The 23,551-nt window shown below is 39.3% G+C and overlaps 2 protein-coding genes across 3 annotated transcripts in view; one reads left to right on the forward strand and one right to left on the reverse strand.

Moving 5' to 3' along the window:
* The first annotated feature begins 15,141 nt into the window (after positions 1–15,141).
* On the forward strand, positions 15,142–17,975 carry mars2 (methionyl-tRNA synthetase 2, mitochondrial). The gene is made up of 3 exons (XM_080774633.1): positions 15,142–15,605; positions 15,918–16,252; positions 16,442–17,975. The coding sequence occupies exons 1-3, from the start codon at positions 15,308–15,310 to the stop codon at positions 17,597–17,599; spliced, it is 1,791 nt and encodes a 596-aa protein (XP_080630759.1). The 5' UTR covers positions 15,142–15,307; the 3' UTR covers positions 17,600–17,975.
* Positions 17,976–19,021: 1,046 nt separating this feature from the next.
* The window catches only part of med12 (mediator complex subunit 12), a 40,874-nt gene continuing 36,344 nt past the window's right edge, over positions 19,022–23,551 (reverse strand). For both annotated transcript variants that reach the window (XM_080774632.1, XM_080774631.1), the window contains exons 39-43: positions 23,299–23,528; positions 22,649–22,832; positions 20,728–20,973; positions 19,605–19,686; positions 19,022–19,477 (exon numbers count right to left, since the gene is read on the reverse strand). In XM_080774632.1, the coding sequence (XP_080630758.1) occupies positions 19,437–19,477; positions 19,605–19,686; positions 20,728–20,973; positions 22,649–22,832; positions 23,299–23,528 (783 nt within the window). In that variant the 3' untranslated portion in view covers positions 19,022–19,436. The remainder of the gene's footprint in view (positions 19,478–19,604; positions 19,687–20,727; positions 20,974–22,648; positions 22,833–23,298; positions 23,529–23,551) is intronic.

The raw sequence follows: 23,551 nt of genomic DNA on the forward strand, positions 1-23,551 counted from the left end.
CCATGTTTTATGAAATTTTGAAAAAAAAAGTTAGCCTCGTTTCTCATCATTTTGGACCATGGGCTATAGCCCATATCGTACGGCATACTATAGCGCGCTGTTTTTCATCATTTTTGAAGATTTGAAAAAAATGACGAAATGACAAAAACGAAAGGTTATAGCCCATGTTTTTTGAAATTTTGAAAAAAAAAGTTAGCCTCGTTTCTCACCATTTTGGACCGTGGGCTATAGCCCATATCGTACGGCATACTATAGCGCGCAGTTTTTCATCATTTTTGAGGTTTTTAAAAAAATGACGAAATGACAAAAACGAAAGGTTATAGCCCATGTTTTTTGAAATTTTGAAAAAAAAAATTAGCCTCGTTTCTCATCATTTTGGACCGTGGGCTATAGCCCATATCGTACGGCATACTATAGCGCGCCGTTTTTCATCATTTTTGAAGATTTGAAAAAAATGACGAAATGACAAAAACGAAAGGTTATAGCCCATGTTTTTTGAAATTTTGAAAAAAAAAGTTAGCCTCGTTTCTCATCATTTTGGACCGTGGGCTATAGCCCATATCGTACGGCATACTATAGCGCGCCGTTTTTCATCATTTTTGAAGATTTGAAAAAAATGACGAAATGACAAAAACGATGGGTTATAGCCCATGTTTTTTGAAATTTTGAAAAAAAAAGTTAGCCTCGTTTCTCATCATTTTGGACCATGGGCTATAGCCCATATCGTACGGCATACTATAGCGCGCCGTTTTTCATCATTTTTGAAGATTTGAAAAAAATGACGAAATGACAAAAACGATGGGTTATAGCCCATGTTTTTTGAAATTTTGAAAAAAAAAGTTAGCCTCGTTTCTCATCATTTTGGACCATGGGCTATAGCCCATATCGTACGGCATACTATAGCGCGCCGTTTTTCATCATTTTTGAGGATTTGAAAAAAATGACGAAATGACAAAAACGATGGGTTATAGCCCATGTTTTTTGAAATTTTGAAAAAAAAAGTTAGCCTCGTTTCTCATCATTTTGGACCGTGGGCTATAGCCCATATCGTACGGCATACTATAGCGCGCAGTTTTTCATCATTTTTGAAGATTTGAAAAAAATGACGAAATGACAAAAACGATGGGTTATAGCCCATGTTTTTTGAAATTTTGAAAAAAAAAGTTAGCCTCGTTTCTCATCATTTTGGACCATGGGCTATAGCCCATATCGTACGGCATACTATAGCGCGCAGTTTTTCATCATTTTTGAAGATTTGAAAAAAATGACGAAATGACAAAAACGATGGGTTATAGCCCATGTTTTTTGAAATTTTGAAAAAAAAAGTTAGCCTCGTTTCTCATCATTTTGGACCATGGGCTATAGCCCATATCGTACGGCATACTATAGCGCGCCGTTTTTCATCATTTTTGAGGATTTGAAAAAAATGACGAAATGACAAAAACGATGGGTTATAGCCCATGTTTTTTGAAAATTTGAAAAAAAAAGTTAGCCTCGTTTCTCATCATTTTGGACCGTGGGCTATAGCCCATATCGTACGGCATACTATAGCGCGCAGTTTTTCATCATTTTTGAAGATTTGAAAAAAATGACGAAATGACAAAAACGATGGGTTATAGCCCATGTTTTTTGAAGTTTTGAAAAAAAAAGTTAGCCTCGTTTCTCATCATTTTGGACCATGGGCTATAGCCCATATCGTACGGCATACTATAGCGCGCAGTTTTTCATCATTTTTGAAGATTTGAAAAAAATGACGACATGACAAAAACGATGGGTTATAGCCCATGTTTTTTGAAATTTTGAAAAAAAAAGATAGCCTCGTTTCTCATCATTTTGGACCGTGGGCTATAACCCATATCGTACGGCATACTATAGCGCGCAGTTTTTCATCATTTTTGAAGATTTGAAAAAAATGACATGACAAAAACGATGGGTTATAGCCCATGTTTTTTGAAATTTTGAAAAAAAAAGTTAGCCTCGTTTCTCATCATTTTGGACCGTGGGCTATAACCCATATCGTACGGCATACTATAGCGCACAGTTTTTCATCATTTTTGAAGATTTGAAAAAAATGACGAAATGACAAAAACGATGGGTTATAGCCCATGTTTTTTGAAATTTTGAAAAAAAAAGTTAGCCTCGTTTCTCATCATTTTGGACCGTGGGCTATAGCCCATATCGTACGGCATACTATAGCGCGCCGTTTTTCATCATTTTTGAGGATTTAAAAAAAATGACGAAATGACAAAAACGATGGGTTATAGCCCATGTTTTTTGAAATTTTGAAAAAAAAAGTTAGCCTCGTTTCTCATCATTTTGGACCGTGGGCTAAAGCCCATATCGTACGGCATACTATAGCGCGCAGTTTTTCATCATTTTTGAAGATTTGAAAAAAATGACGAAATGACAAAAACGATGGGTTATAGCCCATGTTTTTTGAAGTTTTGAAAAAAAAAGTTAGCCTCGTTTCTCATCATTTTGGACCATGGGCTATAGCCCATATCGTACGGCATACTATAGCGCGCAGTTTTTCATCATTTTTGAAGATTTGAAAAAAATGACGACATGACAAAAACGATGGGTTATAGCCCATGTTTTTTGAAATTTTGAAAAAAAAAGTTAGCCTCGTTTCTCATCATTTTGGACCGTGGGCTATAACCCATATCGTACGGCATACTATAGCGCGCAGTTTTTCATCATTTTTGAAGATTTGAAAAAAATGACGACATGACAAAAACGATGGGTTATAGCCCATGTTTTTTGAAATTTTGAAAAAAAAAGTTAGCCTCGTTTCTCATCATTTTGGACCGTGGGCTATAACCCATATCGTACGGCATACTATAGCGCACAGTTTTTCATCATTTTTGAAGATTTGAAAAAAATGACGAAATGACAAAAACGATGGGTTATAGCCCATGTTTTTTGAAATTTTGAAAAAAAAAGTTAGCCTCGTTTCTCATCATTTTGGACCGTGGGCTATAGCCCATATCGTACGGCATACTATAGCGCGCAGTTTTTCATCATTTTTGAAGATTTGAAAAAAATGACGAAATGACAAAAACGATGGGTTATAGCCCATGTTTTTTGAAATTTTGAAAAAAAAAGTTAGCCTCGTTTCTCATCATTTTGGACCGTGGGCTATAGCCCATATCGTACGGCATACTATAGCGCGCAGTTTTTCATCATTTTTGAAGATTTGAAAAAAATGACGAAATGACAAAAACGATGGGTTATAGCCCATGTTTTTTGAAGTTTTGAAAAAAAAAAGTTAGCCTCGTTTCTCATAATTTTGGACTGTGGGCTATAGCCCATATCGTACGGCATACTATAGCGCGCAGTTTTTCATCATTTTTGAAAAAAATGACGAAATGACAAAAACGATGGGTTATAGCCCATGTTTTTTGAAGTTTTGAAAAAAAAAGTTAGCCTCGTTTCTCATCATTTTGGACCATGGGCTATAGCCCATATCGTACGGCATACTATAGCGCGCAGTTTTTCATCATTTTTGAAGATTTGAAAAAAATGACGACATGACAAAAACGATGGGTTATAGCCCATGTTTTTTGAAATTTTGAAAAAAAAAGTTAGCCTCGTTTCTCATCATTTTGGACCGTGGGCTATAACCCATATCGTACGGCATACTATAGCGCGCAGTTTTTCATCATTTTTGAAGATTTGAAAAAAATGACGACATGACAAAAACGATGGGTTATAGCCCATGTTTTTTGAAATTTTGAAAAAAAAAGTTAGCCTCGTTTCTCATCATTTTGGACCGTGGGCTATAACCCATATCGTACGGCATACTATAGCGCGCAGTTTTTCATCATTTTTGAAGATTTGAAAAAAATGACGACATGACAAAAACGATGGGTTATAGCCCATGTTTTTTGAAATTTTGAAAAAAAAAGTTAGCCTCGTTTCTCATCATTTTGGACCGTGGGCTATAACCCATATCGTACGGCATACTATAGCGCGCAGTTTTTCATCATTTTTGAAGATTTGAAAAAAATGACGAAATGACAAAAACGATGGGTTATAGCCCATGTTTTTTGAAATTTTGAAAAAAAAAGTTAGCCTCGTTTCTCATCATTTTGGACCGTGGGCTATAGCCCATATCGTACGGCATACTATAGCGCGCAGTTTTTCATCATTTTTGAAGATTTGAAAAAAATGACGAAATGACAAAAACGATGGGTTATAGCCCATGTTTTTTGAAGTTTTGAAAAAAAAAAGTTAGCCTCGTTTCTCATAATTTTGGACTGTGGGCTATAGCCCATATCGTACGGCATACTATAGCGCGCAGTTTTTCATCATTTTTGAAAAAAATGACGAAATGACAAAAACGATGGGTTATAGCCCATGTTTTTTGAAGTTTTGAAAAAAAAAGTTAGCCTCGTTTCTCATCATTTTGGACCATGGGCTATAGCCCATATCGTACGGCATACTATAGCGCGCAGTTTTTCATCATTTTTGAAGATTTGAAAAAAATGACGACATGACAAAAACGATGGGTTATAGCCCATGTTTTTTGAAATTTTGAAAAAAAAAGTTAGCCTCGTTTCTCATCATTTTGGACCGTGGGCTATAACCCATATCGTACGGCATACTATAGCGCGCAGTTTTTCATCATTTTTGAAGATTTGAAAAAAATGACGACATGACAAAAACGATGGGTTATAGCCCATGTTTTTTGAAATTTTGAAAAAAAAAGTTAGCCTCGTTTCTCATCATTTTGGACCGTGGGCTATAACCCATATCGTACGGCATACTATAGCGCACAGTTTTTCATCATTTTTGAAGATTTGAAAAAAATGACGAAATGACAAAAACGATGGGTTATAGCCCATGTTTTTTGAAATTTTGAAAAAAAAAGTTAGCCTCGTTTCTCATCATTTTGGACCGTGGGCTATAGCCCATATCGTACGGCATACTATAGCGCGCCGTTTTTCATCATTTTTGAGGATTTGAAAAAAATGACGAAATGACAAAAACGATGGGTTATAGCCCATGTTTTTTGAAATTTTGAAAAAAAAAGTTAGCCTCGTTTCTCATCATTTTGGACCGTGGGCTAAAGCCCATATCGTACGGCATACTATAGCGCGCAGTTTTTCATCATTTTTGAAGATTTGAAAAAAATGACGAAATGACAAAAACGATGGGTTATAGCCCATGTTTTTTGAAGTTTTGAAAAAAAAAGTTAGCCTCGTTTCTCATCATTTTGGACCATGGGCTATAGCCCATATCGTACGGCATACTATAGCGCGCAGTTTTTCATCATTTTTGAAGATTTGAAAAAAATGACGACATGACAAAAACGATGGGTTATAGCCCATGTTTTTTGAAATTTTGAAAAAAAAAGTTAGCCTCGTTTCTCATCATTTTGGACCGTGGGCTATAACCCATATCGTACGGCATACTATAGCGCGCAGTTTTTCATCATTTTTGAAGATTTGAAAAAAATGACGACATGACAAAAACGATGGGTTATAGCCCATGTTTTTTGAAATTTTGAAAAAAAAAGTTAGCCTCGTTTCTCATCATTTTGGACCGTGGGCTATAACCCATATCGTACGGCATACTATAGCGCACAGTTTTTCATCATTTTTGAAGATTTGAAAAAAATGACGAAATGACAAAAACGATGGGTTATAGCCCATGTTTTTTGAAATTTTGAAAAAAAAAGTTAGCCTCGTTTCTCATCATTTTGGACCGTGGGCTATAGCCCATATCGTACGGCATACTATAGCGCGCAGTTTTTCATCATTTTTGAAGATTTGAAAAAAATGACGAAATGACAAAAACGATGGGTTATAGCCCATGTTTTTTGAAATTTTGAAAAAAAAAGTTAGCCTCGTTTCTCATCATTTTGGACCGTGGGCTATAGCCCATATCGTACGGCATACTATAGCGCGCAGTTTTTCATCATTTTTGAAGATTTGAAAAAAATGACGAAATGACAAAAACGATGGGTTATAGCCCATGTTTTTTGAAGTTTTGAAAAAAAAAAGTTAGCCTCGTTTCTCATAATTTTGGACCGTGGGCTATAGCCCATATCGTACGGCATACTATAGCGCGCAGTTTTTCATCATTTTTGAAAAAAATGACGAAATGACAAAAACGATGGGTTATAGCCCATGTTTTTTGAAATTTTGAAAAAAAAAGTTAGCCTCGTTTCTCATCATTTTGGACCATGGGCTATAGTCCATATCGTACGGCATACTATAGCGCGCCGTTTTTCATCATTTTTGAAAAAAATGACGAAATGACAAAAACGATGGGTTATAGCCCATGTTTTTTGAAATTTTGAAAAAAAAAAGTTAGCCTCGTTTCTCATCATTTTGGACCGTGGGCTATAGCCCATATCGTACGGCATACTATAGCGCGCAGTTTTTCATCATTTTTGAAGATTTGAAAAAAATGACAAAAACGATGGGTTATAGCCCATGTTTTTTGAAATTTTGAAAAAAAAAGTTAGCCTCGTTTCTCATCATTTTGGACCATGGGCTATAGCCCATATCGTACGGCATACTATAGCGCGCAGTTTTTCATCATTTTTGAAGATTTGAAAAAAATGACGAAATGACAAAAACGATGGGTTATAGCCCATGTTTTTTGAAGTTTTGAAAAAAAAAGTTAGCCTCGTTTCTCATCATTTTGGACCATGGGCTATAGCCCATATCGTACGGCATACTATAGCGCGCAGTTTTTCATCATTTTTGAAGATTTGAAAAAAATGACGACATGACAAAAACGATGGGTTATAGCCCATGTTTTTTGAAATTTTGAAAAAAAAAGTTAGCCTCGTTTCTCATCATTTTGGACCGTGGGCTATAACCCATATCGTACGGCATACTATAGCGCGCAGTTTTTCATCATTTTTTAAGATTTGAAAAAAATGACGACATGACAAAAACGATGGGTTATAGCCCATGTTTTTTGAAATTTTGAAAAAAAAAGTTAGCCTCGTTTCTTATCATTTTGGACCGTGGGCTATAACCCATATCGTACGGCATACTATAGCGCACAGTTTTTCATCATTTTTGAAGATTTGAAAAAAATGACGAAATGACAAAAACGATGGGTTATAGCCCATGTTTTTTGAAATTTTGAAAAAAAAAGTTAGCCTCGTTTCTCATCATTTTGGACCGTGGGCTATAGCCCATATCGTACGGCATACTATAGCGCGCAGTTTTTCATCATTTTTGAAGATTTGAAAAAAATGACGAAATGACAAAAACGATGGGTTATAGCCCATGTTTTTTGAAATTTTGAAAAAAAAAGTTAGCCTCGTTTCTCATCATTTTGGACCGTGGGCTATAGCCCATATCGTACGGCATACTATAGCGCGCAGTTTTTCATCATTTTTGAAGATTTGAAAAAAATGACGAAATGACAAAAACGATGGGTTATAGCCCATGTTTTTTGAAGTTTTGAAAAAAAAAAGTTAGCCTCGTTTCTCATAATTTTGGACCGTGGGCTATAGCCCATATCGTACGGCATACTATAGCGCGCAGTTTTTCATCATTTTTGAAAAAAATGACGAAATGACAAAAACGATGGGTTATAGCCCATGTTTTTTGAAATTTTGAAAAAAAAAGTTAGCCTCGTTTCTCATCATTTTGGACCATGGGCTATAGTCCATATCGTACGGCATACTATAGCGCGCCGTTTTTCATCATTTTTGAAAAAAATGACGAAATGACAAAAACGATGGGTTATAGCCCATGTTTTTTGAAATTTTGAAAAAAAAAAGTTAGCCTCGTTTCTCATCATTTTGGACCGTGGGCTATAGCCCATATCGTACGGCATACTATAGCGCGCAGTTTTTCATCATTTTTGAAGATTTGAAAAAAATGACAAAAACGATGGGTTATAGCCCATGTTTTTTGAAATTTTGAAAAAAAAAGTTAGCCTCGTTTCTCATCATTTTGGACCATGGGCTATAGCCCATATCGTACGGCATACTATAGCGCGCAGTTTTTCATCATTTTTGAAGATTTGAAAAAAATGACGAAATGACAAAAACGATGGGTTATAGCCCATGTTTTTTGAAATTTTGAAAAAAAAAGTTAGCCTCGTTTCTCATCATTTTGGACCATGGGCTATAGCCCATATCGTACGGCATACTATAGCGCGCCGTTTTTCATCATTTTTGAGGATTTGAAAAAAATGACGAAATGACAAAAACGATGGGTTATAGCCCATGTTTTTTGAAATTTTGAAAAAAAAAGTTAGCCTCGTTTCTCATCATTTTGGACCGTGGGCTATAGCCCATATCGTACGGCATACTATAGCGCGCAGTTTTTCATCATTTTTGAAGATTTGAAAAAAATGACGAAATGACAAAAACGATGGGTTATAGCCCATGTTTTTTGAAGTTTTGAAAAAAAAAGTTAGCCTCGTTTCTCATCATTTTGGACCATGGGCTATAGCCCATATCGTACGGCATACTATAGCGCGCAGTTTTTCATCATTTTTGAAGATTTGAAAAAAATGACGACATGACAAAAACGATGGGTTATAGCCCATGTTTTTTGAAATTTTGAAAAAAAAAGTTAGCCTCGTTTCTCATCATTTTGGACCGTGGGCTATAACCCATATCGTACGGCATACTATAGCGCACAGTTTTTCATCATTTTTGAAGATTTGAAAAAAATGACGAAATGACAAAAACGATGGGTTATAGCCCATGTTTTTTGAAATTTTAAAAAAAAAAGTTAGCCTCGTTTCTCATCATTTTGGACCGTGGGCTATAGCCCATATCGTACGGCATACTATAGCGCGCAGTTTTTCATCATTTTTGAAAAAAATGACGAAATGACAAAAACGATGGGTTATAGCCCATGTTTTTTGAAATTTTGAAAAAAAAAGTTAGCCTCGTTTCTCATCATTTTGGACCGTGGGCTATAACCCATATCGTACGGCATACTATAGCGCACAGTTTTTCATCATTTTTGAAGATTTGAAAAAAATGACGAAATGACAAAAACGATGGGTTATAGCCCATGTTTTTTGAAATTTTGAAAAAAAAAGTTAGCCTCGTTTCTCATCATTTTGGACCGTGGGCTATAGCCCATATCGTACGGCATACTATAGCGCGCAGTTTTTCATCATTTTTGAAAAAAATGACGAAATGACAAAAACGATGGGTTATAGCCCATGTTTTTTGAAATTTTGAAAAAAAAAAGTTAGCCTCGTTTCTCATCATTTTGGACCGTGGGCTATAGCCCATATCGTACGGCATACTATAGCGCGCAGTTTTTCATCATTTTTGAAGATTTGAAAAAAATGACGAAATGACAAAAACGATGGGTTATAGCCCATGTTTTTTGAAATTTTGAAAAAAAAAGTTAGCCTCGTTTCTCATCATTTTGGACCATGGGCTATAGCCCATATCGTACGGCATACTATAGCGCGCAGTTTTTCATCATTTTTGAAGATTTGAAAAAAATGACGACATGACAAAAACGATGGGTTATAGCCCATGTTTTTTGAAATTTTGAAAAAAAAAGTTAGCCTCGTTTCTCATCATTTTGGACCGTGGGCTATAACCCATATCGTACGGCATACTATAGCGCACAGTTTTTCATCATTTTTGAAGATTTGAAAAAAATGACGAAATGACAAAAACGATGGGTTATAGCCCATGTTTTTTGAAATTTTGAAAAAAAAAGTTAGCCTCGTTTCTCATCATTTTGGACCGTGGGCTATAGCCCATATCGTACGGCATACTATAGCGCGCAGTTTTTCATCATTTTTGAAGATTTGAAAAAAATGACGAAATGACAAAAACGATGGGTTATAGCCCATGTTTTTTGAAATTTTGAAAAAAAAAAGTTAGCCTCGTTTCTCATCATTTTGGACCGTGGGCTATAGCCCATATCGTACGGCATACTATAGCGCGCAGTTTTTCATCATTTTTGAAAAAAATGACGAAATGACAAAAACGATGGGTTATTTAAAACCCTCGTCTGTGGTCCTTCCAGGTTCGGACAGGACTACAGTTTGTAGTAAACTCAGTCTTTTACTTAATTTCCATATATAAATGTTTAGGCATTTTGAGCAAAGATCCCAGGAGGAGAGAGATACAAAAGTCAGAATACGAAAGTGAGGCAAGAGGAGACATGGGTAGGGATGGAGCTCATTAATTTATATCGATCAGGCTTAGAGCAATTTATATTATTTTGAGGAAAGACAGGAGACAAACTCTGAACAGAACCAGTATCTACTGGGGCAATTGCCCCAATGGGGCAAATACTAGGGCAATTGACCTTTTTACCAATAAAATAAAGAAACTGTTAACAGGTTAATATATGTTCCGCCACTTTAAAAGCGTAATTGAGTTTACCCAGATAGTGCTGGTTGGCATTTATTGATTCACCTCTTGATTATTCAAACATGAACGGGCCACTACGCTCAACAAGCCCAAAGCTTATTGATATCGGGTACTCAATAAGTTTAAGGATTTTTCCTGGTATCGCTCCATCCCTACACAGCTTATTGATAACGGGTACTCAAGTTTAAGGATTTTGTTCGGGTATCGAGCTCCATCGCTACACATGGGTATCAACGTTTTATTGCTCACGGTCAAGCGGTCCATGAGCTATGCCCGTTTAAAGTTTGAATTTTCAGTTGAGTGCTATAGCGCCACCTATTGGACAATGGTTGTGGGCTTTGTGTCCTCGCCGTTTGGCATTGCCCTCTAGGTTGTCCTGATCAGATGGGGTGATGGGAAATCAGGGCAAATCGTCATTTTCAAATTATTGGGAGCCCAAAAAAAAAAGGAGGGCTACCATATTGCCAAGTTTGACGAAAACCCGACAGCACAGTTCAGCCAGAACTAACATTTTTGGTGGAAGGAGAAGAGAAAAATAAGGGACCAAGAGTCCCTTCGGGCTTGGTCCCTAAATAGACTTGTAACCCAACTGTAGGGAGTACAAACACAGTAAAGAACCTGGGGGTTATAATCTATGAAAAGGAAACAATGAGCAGAAAATGAACCATGTAAATACAACAAATTGAGGGCACCGCAGGGAGTTGAACCCCGTTCTGGTAAACCAGGAGTACCACACCAGTGCCTTAGTTTTTGTTTATAATTTACAGGTCCAAATCAGTCATTAGTTTCAATTTTGCAATATAATTTAAAAAAAAGAGAGCCTACACACTCAATTTGAATCTTGACTATAATGATAGCCATGCTTATGTCTTTATACAATTGAAAGCCGGAAGACTCACTCCACAAATACCTTAAGGAAAACTCCTCAGACATAAACTAAGAAAATATTTTGTCATGCTCATAAAGTGCTGCAAAGTGCTAAAAGTGAAAAGTGCAGCAGAAAACGTTTGGGTCATAGGCCCATCGTCAATGCTAAAGTTTTAGCTGCAAATGGCAGCATAAATAAATCACATCAATACACACCACATAATGTGATGTTAACTGACACGATGAAGCTTGCACATTATAAGACATACATCACATCAACCAACATCACATACCTAGCCCTACCCCAACCCTATAAATTAATTATGTGATGTTGGGATGACATGATGAAGCCTTACTCACAAATGTGAAATGAGACAAGACATAAACACACATCACATACCGGGCCTGTGTTCATAGGTGATGTGGGCTTACGTAATGAAGCTTTACTCACAAATTAGATCTGATAATATAGCACGAACAATGGTCTTATGACCTAGATGTTTGCTGCTGCACTTTTCACTTCAAGCACTTTGAGCGCTTTATGAACATGAACAAAATAGATTTTCTTGGCCTCTGCCCAAGCAGTTGGCCTTTAGGTTTCCGTGGCGCAAGTATTTTTCTATCTAGTTGTCCCATGTAGGAAACATGGGGCAAGACTGTACAATTTATGCCATTTGTGGACGATTGACATAAATTATACGAGGTAGCAGCATTCTTTGCACCCCAGTATTTGTCAGCAATATTATGAACATTAGTACACAACATGAACAGCAATAAACACAATTCATATGGCGCAATGCCAACAGACGTGAATGACGAGCTAGCCGCAATTGCTGTGAAAAATCACCTTTAAAAAAAACACATAAATGCACATCACATATCGGCCTGTGTTCATATCTGATGTGAACTGACGTGATGACGCTTTACTGGTAAATTACATGAAACAGCTCCAAATGAGAAACTGTACGCGAGACATGACCCGACTCACACATACACTAGTGAAGAACTAGTGTCATAGATAGGAAAGAAAGAAATAAGAAATTACAATACAATAAAGCAAAATGCGATTAAAAACTCTGAGACCAAAAACAAATAACTTTATTAAAGCAAAGAAGAGAGAAAAGATGAAGGTTGGGTAAAAACCTTGTACGTCCAAAATAGTTACTTTTATGGACCAAAACAACTGATCCAATATTATTAATATAATAATCTGTGTTCCAATGTTATTATTTAGTCACAAGCTCTTGCTGATACTTCACTGGTTTGAAAAACAGAATACTACTTAAATATTCAATAATGGATTATCTTTGCCTCATGAGATTGGCCATTTGCTACTTGTGTGTGACACTGTAGCATGACCAAGTAAGGAAATTAATTTACAAAAGGTTGAACTATGGAGATACAAGGTTTCTGCCCAACAGTCAAGGATAATAAACTACTCACTTACCTTCAATATCAGCACTAAACAAAATACACACACCAACGAAGGAAGCAAATGACACAGCGGCCATCATTTGCTTCCTCTTGTTAGTTTACACAGACCTACAGCATAGTAAGCTGTAAACACAGTGTTAAGGGGCTACATGCTACCATAATGACACAAGACATAAAGCACACACCTCCACATCACATAAAACACTAGTGAAGAACAAGGGAAAGATAGGCAAGAAGAAAGAAATTACCTAAATAAAATAAAGCAAAATGCGATTAAAAACTATGACAACAAAATATAAACAACTTTATTAAAGAATAGAGAGGAGACACAAGAGAACATACATTATGTGATGTGGATGTGGACAGACTTTACCCGTAAATTATGTTAAACGATAAATAAATCACATGCCTCCACAAACATCACATAACTGTGATGTGGACTGGCATTATACACACAAATTAAGTGAAATTATACATGGCACGAAAGACAACCTATGGTATGGTAGCATGTAGCCCACTTAAACAAGCAGCAGGAATCAGACGGTTAACTAACCTTCACTGCTAACAGCAGCCAGCAGTGGCAACAGCATAGAGTTCACCCAGCAGTGGCAACAGCATAGAGTTCACCCAGCAGTGGCAACAGCATAGAGTTCACACCTCCAGTCCGCTTCACTTTCTGAAATGGCAGGGGAAAAGAAAATTAGTTGTCGGCCTACAGGATGACATTTTGGAAGTCATAACAGTCACTGACAGAGCTGTGTCACCATTATTACACACATTCTAGGGCTATAATCTGCCTTGTGCAACCATTTCTTTTATGAAGCCTAAAAGCTAAAAAGTTCTGTATGTAATTACCATGGGGGGCCTTCCGTCACTCGGTTGAAGATAGCCGGTATTAATAGAGCCGCGTAGGTTGTATGGCACAATACGTCCCGAGCACCGTACGCCTCGTAATCTCAGGGAGCGTTCGTTGACACAGTTATTCGTTTCAGCCCAGCCGAGTAGACACTCTATTATCAATACCAGCTATCTCCTGAAGACTGCATCCAAGGTCACCGCATGACACCAAGGTCACATGATCAACCTGTAAGACACAAACGTACACCAACATTACTCTTTATCCAGATATTATACTGATATTATATTGTAGAAAATACATCTTTAGGAAATTCTTGCATTTTTCTTTTGCAACCAGATCTTATTTTAATGATGTTTGAGACAAAAAACCCTTTCCTGGGGTTTTTATGCGTTTATATATTTCAGTATTTCAAAGAGTCCATGATGTCATCATGGACACTGGGCTCACTTCCTTCCTGGACTAAATGTTGTCTCAGTAAGACAGCCCTCCCCTATCCACAAGGAGGAGCAGTGGCCCAAAGCATTGTGGGAATTGTAGTTCAGGAAGGAAGTGAGACCGGTGTCCATGACATCATGGAGTCCATGGACACTTTGAAATACTAAAATATCTAAAAACACATAAAAACCCCAGGAAAGTGTGTCTCAAAAATCATTCAAATAAGATCTGGTAGCAAAAGGGGTGAAGTGTCTGAGCCACAGTTACAACTTGTTTTACCATTATGTACTAAAGTAAAAGGGTATGGCATCAAAATGCACTTAAAAAATGACCAAATGTAGCTCATTACGCAGAAATGTCCCATATCAAATGTTTGAAAGAAAAATTAATCTGAAAATAGCAGAACTACAATCTCACAATGCATTGCATCACAATGCATTGTGAGATTGTAGATCAGCTACTTCCAAATGGCCAAAATGTGGTTGTAGCTAGCCCAGTGGTAAATTGTGTAGCAAATGTAGCCAAAGGGATATTTTTTTTAAATAATCCAAATCTACAAAACAACTAGTAGTGTCCAAATAAAATATAAAAGTACAATATATTGTCCACAGTACTTCAGTAGATGTAATTATTTACTTTCCACCTGTTTGTTTGTTTATTTGTTTGTGTCTCAAAAAGTACCAACACATTCCTCATATTGTTGTCCTTTTAGAGTCACAATAAACAACCAACAGTCCTTCTAACAACACTAATATTAAAAAAACAGAGTTAATGTTGGCTAACAACCATGCGGTTCTAAAACAAACCTTACCTTGTTGCAGCTACGCCCCAAACACACTGCTACGGAACGCGTGCGGTTCCATTTTAAATCATAAGCCCCGCCTACTGTATCCGGGTCTAGACCGTCGGTCATTGGTCCGTCAGAGTGTATGGATCACAGCTGTGTGGAAGGAAGCCGCACGCATGCGCGCGCACACACGCACGCACACACGACTGACAGACAGACAGACAGACAGACAGACAGTTGATGGACAGTTCAACATAATTAATCGGTTCACATTGCTGTCGGTCGGAGGAGGAGGAGGAGGAGGAGGATTTGCTGTGGTGAACGGAATCTTTCCGGGTCTCTCGAGGGGGCGGGACTGCGACGCTCCCCGATCAACTTCTTTAAATAGCCAACCCGGAAGAGGAAGCCCTGACTGACCAACCTTGAGAAGAAAACACATTACATGTGCTTGCGGTGTATTTTCTTTTCTTTAAATTCTTTAAATTAAAACAACAACAGAAATCAGTTACAGACAGTTCATCACGTCGACCAAGTTGGTGACGACCAGAGACGTGCTATGACATCATCTTGTAACCAGCATGTGAAATGAATGACTGGATTAAAATTGTGCTCATTTAACAGCCAAGCGATGAGGACTCCAGGTCTTTTCATCATCATCAAGCAACTCAAGACTTTACAGAGATTGCAGACGTGTGCATTCTTTTCACCGATGAGATGCATTAGCAGTGACACACGCCCGACGAGAAGGAGCCATTATTACTACATCACCACTCCTATCTTTTATGTCAACGCGTCCCCTCATATAGGACATCTGTATTCAGCTGTGACGGCTGACTGCTTACATAGGTATAAACTACTGAAGGGCTTCGACTCCAAGTTTGCCACAGGTAAATATTTGTTTATTTTATTTTGCCACATTGGAATAATCTTGATCTTTGCACTCCTTAATTACTACTTTGACGTCTCGTGCCTTGTGCATCTAAAGTTGGTGACCATTAGGCCTTGGATCAAATCATATGTAGCCTATTTTATCGATTTTGATATAGATATTCGATGTAATGCGAATATAACATTTTATCAAATACATCTATGATAGATTGATAGTCTTAATCCAAGGCAAGTGACTAGTAATAATCTATTAGATTATTAAAATATTCTTTAAAATATACTCTACTCTATGCTGTGTGGAAATGTTTCAGGCACAGATGAACACGGCCTGAAAATCCAGCAAGCAGCTGATGCTGCAGGGGAAGACCCCCTGAGCTTCTGCACAGATGTCTCAGAGAGATTCAAACACCTGTTCAGGTGTTGTGACATCCAGTACACAGACTACATACGGACTACAGAGCAGAGGCACCGGCGTGCCGTGGAGCACTTTTGGTCGCTGCTGAAGAGCAAAGGATTAATCTACAAGGGGAGCTATGAAGGCTGGTACTCCACGCAGGATGAGAGCTTCCTCACGACGCTGCAGGTTGGAGACACTTTGGACTCGTCAGGGGAAAAGATCAAGATATCCCTGGAGAGCGGACACAAGGTAAATACCGTAATGTCAGATTCCAGGAATGGTTGTGATATTATTTTGAGACTAATGAATGTGATGCAGGCGTAGATAATGAGCCAGACTTCACATGAGACTTATTTCTCGCTAAGATTATATCGCCCAGCCCCAGTGTTAACAAAACTTAGACCTATACCATCCAATCAGACTTCTACTTTGTTACAGGTGGAGTGGATGCAGGAGGAGAACTACATGTTTCGTCTGTCTGATTTCCGCTCCCAGCTGCTAAACTGGCTGAATGGGAACCCCCGTGCCGTGCAGCCTGAACGCTTCCACCGCACAGTCGTCCAGTGGCTACAGGAGGACCTTCCTGACCTGTCGGTGTCCCGCCAGAGAGACCGTCTACAGTGGGGTATCCCGGTCCCGGGCGACCCGGATCACACCATCTATGTGTGGCTGGATGCTCTGGTCAATTACCTCACAGTAGCTGGTTTTCCAGACCAATATGAACAGTGGTGGAACGCTGCTCACCATGTTGTAGGAAAGGACATCCTGAAATTCCATGCCATTTACTGGCCAGCTTTCCTTCTTGGTGCTGGTCTGCCGCTGCCACAGACTATATATGTGCACTCCCATTGGACAGTAGGGGGCAAGAAGATGTCTAAAAGTGTGGGGAATGTTGTAGACCCCCTTGAAAGGTCACAGAGATTCACAACTGATGGAATCAGGTACTTTCTTCTTCGTCAGGGTGTCCCAGACTCGGACTGTGACTATTACGATGACAAAGTGGTCAAGCTGCTCAATGCAGAGCTCGCGGACTCTCTGGGTGGTCTTCTGAACCGCTGCACGTCTCCCTTTCTCAACCCAGCTCAGCTTTACCCCCCCTTCTGCTCTGATGGGTTTCCCAGTCAACAGTACACCGGGGCCACATGCAGGGCTGTGGCAGAGGACTACAACATGCTTGATGCTGTGAAGGCTCTCCCAGCTGTCGTGGAGCAGTACTATGAAAGCATGCACGTGTACAAAGCTCTGGAGGCAATCAGTAGCTGCGTGAGGCTGACCCATGGCTTCATTCAGCGCCACACACCATGGAGGTTGGACAGAGACAAGAGCGAAGACCAGCGTTGGTTGGACACCGTCATCCACGTATCCTACGAGTGCTTGCGGATGTACGGTGTTCTCCTGCAGCCCACAGTGCCCAAGACTGCCAACAAGCTGCTGTCCAGACTAGGCGTAGGAACGGAAGAGAGGAGCTGGGCGACTCTGAACTTTCTGCCAAAATATCACAGTATGGACTGTCCCTTTGAAGGGAGACCATTAGGTCCCGACACAGGAGTGTTGTTTAGGCGATTGGAGAGACCACACAAAGAAAGAGAAATCTAATAAGGCTGCAAAACCATTGTAAAGTGTTATGACTAATTTGACTATATTATTTAGAATGGTCTCTCTGGGGTTTACATTCAGCCAGTTTAGCAGCTGGGAGAGGAAATCAGACAGACAAAACATAGTTCTCCTCCTCCTGCATCCACTCATAAATCATCATACTGGTGTATATATCATGTTTCAAAATGATATAACCATTGTTAAATCATAAATTCTGATGTAGGCTATTACTACTTAAACCATTTAGATCTGAGGCCGATTCTAAGAATGGCTTCTAAATCCTGACCCAAGTTTTCTGGGGGAAAAAAATATCAAAAAAGAAAATAAATCATGTTACCATTGAAGAAATGTTGCTATGGTAGCTTTATGAATCATGTTTCTGTTCCATTGTTATTGTCATGTCAGTGTGAACATCAGTTGGATAGAAGGTTGAAACCCTGTGCTCTGTGTAGCAGCCATTTCAGTAGCCCTGAACCGTCTAGTATTTCCCTCTGGGAGCAATTCGTTTGTTAGTTCATCCTTGCACCTGCAGACCAGTCTCAGCTTGTCTGCCTCAAGACATTATTTCATGCTTTATAATTATGTAATGTAATCTGCCATGTATGAAGCTTGAGGGTTTTTAGTTTGTTATTCATTTGACCATTGTTTATGTAAAATAAAAGTAAAGTGTCTTGTAAGTCCATATGGGCTGGGCTTTCTTCCTTAAACAATATTGTGTGTCCTTGGAAGCACAGACAAACTGAATACGTAAACATATGCAAATCCACAATAACCACATTATAAAAACACTTAAATTATATCTCTTTCCTTCCCAAAAGGACTTTCAAACTAGGAAGGGTATGGCCTGGTCAGCCTGCAATGACATCAGGCTGACCAGACAGATCTGGTCATCCCAGCTTAGTAAGATGTTAAAATATTTAGGACGACCGTTGAGCCGATTCTACTCTATGGCTCCGAGACATGGACACTTTCAAAGAGAATCGATTGGATGGCACTTACACCTGCCTTCTAATGAGGGCGCAAAATCTGTCTTGGCCACGCATCGACTAATCTAATATACGGACTAATCTAATCTAATATCCAGAAGAGCACAGTTTGCCGGCCACTGCTACAGAGCTGACAATGAGGTTATATCTTCCCTTCTCTGGAGTCCTGCCATTACTGTCATGGAGCAGTTGGCTTTCTTAGTTCAAATGCCCTCTGGTGTTTAATCAGATACAGTGAGTAACTTCTTATAAAATGTAACATTTAAATATTAAATCCAAATGAGGGAACAAAAAAATACAGACTGGAGTCAGAGTTTGTATGCGATAGAAGCAAATATCCCACTAATCTTAGGCTTCGAGTTTTGAATGCATTTATCCTCTGTGAGAATTTCAACCTGTCATTTTAACAATATATAAATGCAGCCGACATAAAAACTGACATGATTTTTTTTAATGAGAAATACACGAAACTGAAAAAATTGTACAAATTGAAATAAAATAAAAAAATGCATTCTTATAATTTCTGTTACTTTTTTACATAAACTTTTCAATTCATTTCACATCCACTGATCCGTATATTTCACAGCTCAATCCCTCCTTGGATTCTCCATAATTATGCAACAAAGTTGAGATTTCATTTTAAACATGTTGCCTCTGTGGTCAAGATGGGTGGTTTCTCCCATCTGGTTGCCCACAATGCGTCTTCAACAGTCTTCCCCTTCTAGGAGCCTACACCTCTACAAACAGGGCCTGCGTGGCATTGGACACAACCATTTGCCAATCTACAGACTGGGGAACACTGCCACACATTGAGGGACTCTAGTGTCTCTGCACACTACTATGAACAAGCACTATCCGAAATACGAATTGGTGTTCTGTCCAGGCTGTGTATCTGGAGAAAGAGAGGAGGGGAGATGGGGGGCATCGGGGGAAGTAACAAGTTCAATTCACCTTGAAACAATGATGGCAGAATACACAAATACACTTAATTGAAAATGAAAAAGGGTTTGTGGTCTTACTTGAAAGTTGCTGTTGCAGCTGCCGGACCAAAGCAGCAGTCTGCTGCTGCTGTTGAGTCTGTTGCATGCCCTGGCGAGGGAACTGAAACAATGAATGACACACACATACAATATTAGCCATTATTATAGTCATTTAAAAGTGAACTATAGTGGGTGCCAAAGCTTTACAAGACAATCCAATAACGGCATGGCCTCCCTTGGGCCGATCAAATCATTAGAAAGAAGAAAAGAAAGTCAGGAGACAACACTATTTGTTTTGTTTTTCGTCTTATAAATTATTTGATCGGCCCAAAACATTGTGTTCATTGTCATGATTTGTCACGATCCGAGTTGGCTTTGTCCGCGGCGTAACAGTCTTTAAATAAATTATATTAGAAGTGCCGATGGGAGAATGCATTGGGTTTTCATTTCCTGGGCCACTCGTTTTTCTGAAAGGGGGAGGGACTGCGGCGCTCTATACATGTGTATACATGTCCTCGTGTGGTGACAGTCTATGCCCAATATATCCTAATCGGAAGTTTAATCTTCTCTCCTACTTCCGTTCAAGCTTCGTAGCCAAAGCTGGTTCCATGGTCTACTTTTGGTTTTGAGGGGCCACTTGGCTTATGGCCATACAACAGTTAATCTTTTTTCTCTCCACCATTTCTCATGTACTGTACATACAGTTTTTGCCTTGAGCTGTGCTACATTAGAGCTTATTGATTATAAAAAATAACAATAACATTATTTTCATTCTATTTCATGGTGAAGGTTACAGGAGTGCATACATTGTGTGATAAAACATTTAAGCTTATCATATCAACACAATCATTGCTTAGTTAACATCATTGGCTTCTAGAGAAGCAACATGTTTAGTTGCTTGTGTACACACAATACACAGGCATAAAATACAGCCTATGTTGTTTGTACTATTCCTTACCAGGTGGAATATATGAACACCAAATTATGTACTGTGTGGGTAGATTTAATAGATCATATTATTGATGTAGCCTATATATTTTGAGGTGTACAGACTCTGGTCTCAGAGGCACTTGCCCATCGGGCAAGTAGTACAGGTCATGTTGAACTTGCCCTCAGGTCATGGTCACTTCATTTCTAAAGTTCTTATCAGGATGGGACGTACCATGGGTTGCTGTGGAGGCAGTGGCTGCATGCCCAGGGCCTGGTTCTGAGCCTGGGCTGGAGGCTGGGCCGACGCTACCTGCTGCTGCTGCTGCTGCTGAACCTGTTGTTGCTGTGGGACCTGCTGCTGCTGTTGCTGCTGCTGCTGTTGCTGCTGTTGTTGTTGTTGTTGTTGTTGTTGCTGCTGCTGCTGCTGCTGCTGCTGCTGCTGCTGCTGTTGTTGGACTTGCTGGGCCTGCTGTTGTTGCTGGAAAAACAAATGGAAAATAAATAAATTGTGAATAAATATATATATATATAGCCACACAATTGGCACACAACTCTGTGCACCGTTAACCAAAGAGATGACACACAATGTGGAGATGGCATCCAAACAGTTTGATGCCACTTTCAAATGACACCGTTTTGCACAGAATAGGAGCCCACTGATGATGTTAATGTTATTTCGCTCTGTTGTGTTGTTCATTAGCAATTTAAGAAATAAAAAATAAATAAAATCAACGCGAACAGCAGTGATTTGGTCGGCGTAGGCATACCTACCGGATCTTCTTTCTACACAAATTAGTCAAAACAAGACAAAAGTTACATTATTTATTAAAATTAAACCGCATGAGTTTTCCTGATGTCATAATCGGCTTTTGTTGCGTTGGTTTATGTGCTAAAAGAGTGGCTTTGAGAGCCGTTTCCCCATTACAATGAGCGACTTTTATTTATTTTTTCTTAAATTGCTAATAAACAAGACAACGGAGCGAAATAACTCATGTAATGGTTTGCCCATAATATGGTAAGAAAACCACCCAAACTTCTCAAAAAGTGGTCCTTCCCTTTAAAAACACTAATTGACCTCAATAAAGGTTGACGCAATTAAACCATTGCCCAATTAGCTACTTTCCCCTTAAAGGACCACTTCACCACTTTTCAACCTATCTTCATATAATAGGTCCTCACTAATAATCATGAAAAAAATGGCACAATGTTTTTCTACTCAGTCTGTGTCTCATAGGAGGGCTGTGGGCAGTTTAGAAACCGTCTTCCAGTGACATCATCATTAGGCAGATTTATTTTTAAACAAGACTTTTTTTACAAAAAGGTTTAGATTTTCATTATCGTGAGAACGATGGCTTCCATTTTCGCATTGCAACTTTTCAGGACTAGAAAGCATGCAGTTTCTATTAGCTTGTAATCCCCATCGATGATGTCACTGGAAGACGGTTTCTGAACTGCCCACAGCCCTTCTATGAGACACAGACCGAGTAGAAAAGAATTGCGCCATTTCTTCATGATTATTAGTGAGGACCTGTTATATGAAGATAGGTTGAAAAGTGGTGAAGTGGTCCTTCAAGACTGGCTGCCGCGGCAGGGTTACGTTTATCTCGGAAGCCGGGAATGCATGCACATCTGCTTGTAGTTTTTAGGGTATTCGAATTTTCTCAGAAAGACCTCAGGTTGTAGGGTGTCTTTCATAAAAAAGGTTTTAGAAGACCTTTTCGAAATTGGCCTCAGATCTAAATGGTTTAATACATCCAACTAGGCAAGACTATTGATTTTACAGATGATTGATGTCCTTGTTTGTGTCAGAAGGCTTGTCTTCAGTTGCACGGCTTATGTAAATTGTCAAATCACCATTATGCTGGCCAACGTACACAACCGTGTGAAGTGGGGTGCTCTTATCATTGTACATCGTCGTGTGTGTGTGTGTGTGTGTGTGTGTGTGTGTGTGTGTGTGTGTGTGGTGTTGCCTGAGAGTTGTGCAGAAGAGTTAAAGTGCCAGTTCCAGTGCTACCATTTTGTAGCATGACTTTGTGGCCGACAACTATCAACAATAATTCATGGTGATAAACTGCCTCCTAGGTGAACTGTGCATAGTTGAATAGGAATAGAAGAGGGTTAAGTGGTTAAATAATAATAATGCTGTAGCCTACTCTGAGTGCTTGTTGTCTGAGGTACTGCTGCTGCTGCTGCTGTTGCTGCTGCTGCTGCTGTTGTGCTTGTTGCTGCTGTTCTGCCAGTAGCTGGTTGGGCCTCATGCCTGGGTGCACCCCCTGGCCCCCCATGTGACTCAGACCATGCATGATAGGGTTCTGCTGGATAGGCTGGTGGGCAAACCTGGTGATCCAGGAATAGAGGAAGGGGGAACAGGGTGGGGACAGACACAGAAGATGACAGACAGCAATGGAATGAATTATACATCATTGCAGAAACCTCCTATATCCACATTAACCTTTCTGTACATGAATCTGCCCTACTTCATGATACTACAGTCAAGTGTCGCACAAAAGCAGCAGATCCACAAGCTTGAATCGTGGCGCAAATATTTGCCTTGTGCAATTGTTGTTTACAAAGCCTAAAATGCAAACAGGTAAGGCAAAAAAATAATAATCATATGTTCAATGTCATATTAAATCATTAATCGCAACGTATAACAATTAATAGTAAACTTTTAATCGCGACAGACCGAATTGAGACGCTATCAGGATTGGTTTTCAAAGCTTTGTTAGCGGCAACACTGCTCTTGCACATTACGAGCCAAACAAAATGCATGAGGAATGGGTTGCTTTGGAGTGCTGCTGACCTCTGTGTGTTCTGCATGCTGTGTACGTATCCTGGAGCCTGCTGGTGGACATAGCCACTGGGCCTCTGCTGCATCTGCCTCAGAGGGTCCACCACGGCCGGGCTGGCTCCCGGATGGGATCCCTGGAAGTTCTGGTTCCCATAGGACGAAGGGACTATACCGCCTCCTTGGGAGGGGTGCTGCTGCATGCCCATGTGGGAGGCATATGTGGTATAGCCCTGAGATATGTTCTGAAGGAATTGAGAGAGAGCGA

The sequence above is a fragment of the Protomyctophum bolini genome (genome assembly GCF_963924005.1).
Source record: "Protomyctophum bolini genome assembly, chromosome: 10".
Taxonomy (NCBI): domain Eukaryota; kingdom Metazoa; phylum Chordata; class Actinopteri; order Myctophiformes; family Myctophidae; genus Protomyctophum; species Protomyctophum bolini.